Source organism: Elephantulus edwardii, unplaced genomic scaffold, assembly GCF_000299155.1.
Source record: "Elephantulus edwardii isolate Elephantulus edwardi_28Jun2011 unplaced genomic scaffold, EleEdw1.0 scaffold00038, whole genome shotgun sequence".
NCBI lineage: Eukaryota > Metazoa > Chordata > Mammalia > Macroscelidea > Macroscelididae > Elephantulus > Elephantulus edwardii.
Window position 1 is genome coordinate 7,002,427 of NW_006399788.1, and position 2,837 is coordinate 7,005,263.

The 2,837-nt window shown below is 45.2% G+C and overlaps 1 protein-coding gene across 1 annotated transcript in view; it reads right to left on the reverse strand.

Moving 5' to 3' along the window:
* Positions 1–2,640: 2,640 nt before the first annotated feature.
* Positions 2,641–2,837, reverse strand: part of PEBP4 (phosphatidylethanolamine-binding protein 4) — a 341,738-nt gene continuing 341,541 nt past the window's right edge. Inside the window, exon 6 of the mRNA XM_006884905.1 lies at positions 2,641–2,774. Coding sequence (XP_006884967.1) covers positions 2,641–2,774 — 134 coding nt within the window. The remainder of the gene's footprint in view (positions 2,775–2,837) is intronic.

Sequence of the window (2,837 nt, forward strand, 5' to 3'; positions counted from 1 at the left end):
ATTTCCCACTGCTTTTAGGATACAATGCAAAACTTGAACACGACTTTTAGGGTGCTTATGGGCTTTGCCCACCTCTCCAGCCAGTCTGCTCCTTACATACTTCACTTTAGCCTCTGGACTTTCACCTACTGGAACATGACTCTTTCAGCCACAGGACCTTTGCAAGGTCCTCAATGTCAAGAAGACAAAGATTCTCACCACTGGACCAATAGGCAGCATCAGGATGGATGGTGAAGAGATTGAGATTGTTCACAGCTTTAGTCAGCTTGGCTCCACAATCAACACTCTTGGCACCAGCAGCCAGAAATTAAAAGACATATTGCGATGGGAAAGTCTGCTGTTAGGGACCTCTCTAAAGTACTGAAGAGCAACGGTGTCTCTCTGGAGACTAAGGTGCATCTGATACAGGCCATGGTCTGTATTATTTCTGTATTATTACTATTAAAGCACCTAACAACAACAAATAATACAAATAATAATAACAAATAATCACTTGTTATGCGTCAGAGAGTTGGACAATGACTAGGGAGGATAAAAGGAGAATTGATGCCTTTGAGCTTTGGTGTTGGAGGAGAGTATTGAGGACTGCTCAGAAAACAAACAGATTCATCCTAGAGAGGGTTAAATTGGGCTGCTCCTTGGAGGCAAGGATTATGAGGCTTCATCCAACATACTTTGGTCATGCTGTAAGGAGAGACTGGTCCTTGGAGAAGGAGAGTGCTTGGGAGAATGGAGGGCAGGCGCAGGAGGGGCAGGCGCTCTAGGAGGTGGATTGATTCAGTGACTGGGGTAATCGGGATGTGAGAGTCAGAGACAGTGTGATTGGCACAGGACAGAACAGTGTTTAGGGCTGTTGTACATAGTGTCTTATGAGTCACAAGTGACTCGAAAGCACCTAACAACAACAATTTGGAATGCTCTTCTGCCTTGTTCCCACCTACTTAATCCTACCCAGCCTTTCTATAGTGAAGTTAAACATCACTTCATCTGGACCTTCAATCCACTTCCTTCAACATAAGTCTTGTAGTGCATTATAGGGGATGTAGCGGCTTAAGTGTTGGGCTGCTAGCAGAAAAGTCGTGTTGTTGTTCTGTACTGTAGAGTAGAACCAACTCATAGCTGACCCTCCAGAGGCACTAAATCACATGAGAGGAGATTGCTATCTTTTTCTTATGGAGCATCTGGTGGATTCAAACTGCATACCTTTGAGCTGGCAGTGCAATTCCTTACCACTAAGTCACCGGAGCTCCCTAACAGAAAGGTTGGCAGTTCAAGCCACCTGTCCCTCCAGGGAGAAAGATGACATAATCTGTTCCAATTTCCAACCTCAGAAGGCTGACATGGCAAAGTCCACACTGTCGTCCAAGAAAGATCTCTTGGAATTGACTGGATGGCAGTGGGATTGGCTTTGTTTAGTAACACCAGCAGCTTTTGTGATCTTCTACTTCATCTCACAGACAAGTTTTCAGGAGGAGCCAGTACCAAGATGCCAGGCTCGGAAAAGCAGAGGTTCATCTAAAGAGATGAGGATTTACCATGAGCTAGATGGACAGAGGAAGTGCAGGAATGGCCCGGGGCAGGGGGAGTTTGTGAGCGCAGCGCAGGCTTTCAGGCTGCTGTACACATTGCTGATGTGAGCGGGAGCTGGCTTGTGAGTGAACTTGAGGGTAGGTTCCATGAGGCACACACAGTGCCTTGTCTGTGCTGTGGAGCTGATGGGGTCAGGTGAGCGAAGCTGAATATAAAATTTAATATTCTGATAGTAAAACAAATGATATATCAGGAAATGAGGGAGGCTTAATACAAGCTGAAGGTCACCCTGTGGCACAAAGGCATTCCCTAAGAGTCAACATTGTTCTTAGTTTATATTAACTGAATCCCTCCTCCTGAGATTAGGATAAAGAGGAACTTGGCCTTATATGCAAAAGACTTCACCATTATCCTTTGTTTTTGTTTTGTACTTCCTTATAATTTTATTTTGTCTACCTTCCTTATGATTCTCAATAAATACACAGAGAAGCTTGGCTTGGGGTTTTCAGTCATGGGAACTGTTGGTCCCCTGTTTTTTACGCTTTCTGTTCTATATCATTCCTGGTAGTCTGTCTCATTATTAATAATTATAAAAATACTTCACCCTCGGTCTTCAACAGTCAAGCACGTGATTGGTGGCAACAGTATTTATTAAATGAATCCTGGCGCATGCCAAGTCTGGAAAGACCCATGGTGATAAAACAACTGTACTCTGCTTTGTGTTCCCACCTCAATTCCACAGCTGAGGAAGCAGAACTTTACCAAGAGGATAAATGATTTACCTAAAGACTCATAGTCACTCAGTGACAGTTCGGGGATAAGGGTCCTCATCTTCTGTCCGCCAATCTGTTCTTCTCTACCACTTGCATTTACTAGTGAACCCCAAGCCCCAGTGCCAGGCATTGGTTGACCTTTTGTTGCTTTTTGAAGGAAGATGGATATGTTAGGAAAAACAAACACCAAACCAGACAGCCCTGGATGATTATTTTTCCTTTAATCTGAAAGAGAAGCAGTGCCACACCCAGAAGTCAGCACATCAAAGCGGGCAAGCTGGGTACACACCGGCAAGGGGGAACCTGAAGCTCCGGACAGCTATTCCGGCTGGGCTCTTCATTCAGGGTGGTCCCCTCTTCGGGGAGGCTTGGTTTCTGGTTCGTCCAGGGAGTTTTGGGTCATGAACTGGGTGGTTGCTTCAGGTTTATTCAAGTGAAAGCATTTCACGAATCTTTCCATATTCCAAGAGCCTAGAAGGACAAAGATCACAGGAAGGCTGTGAGAGAAAACCACGGCTTGAGAGCTGACGGGGG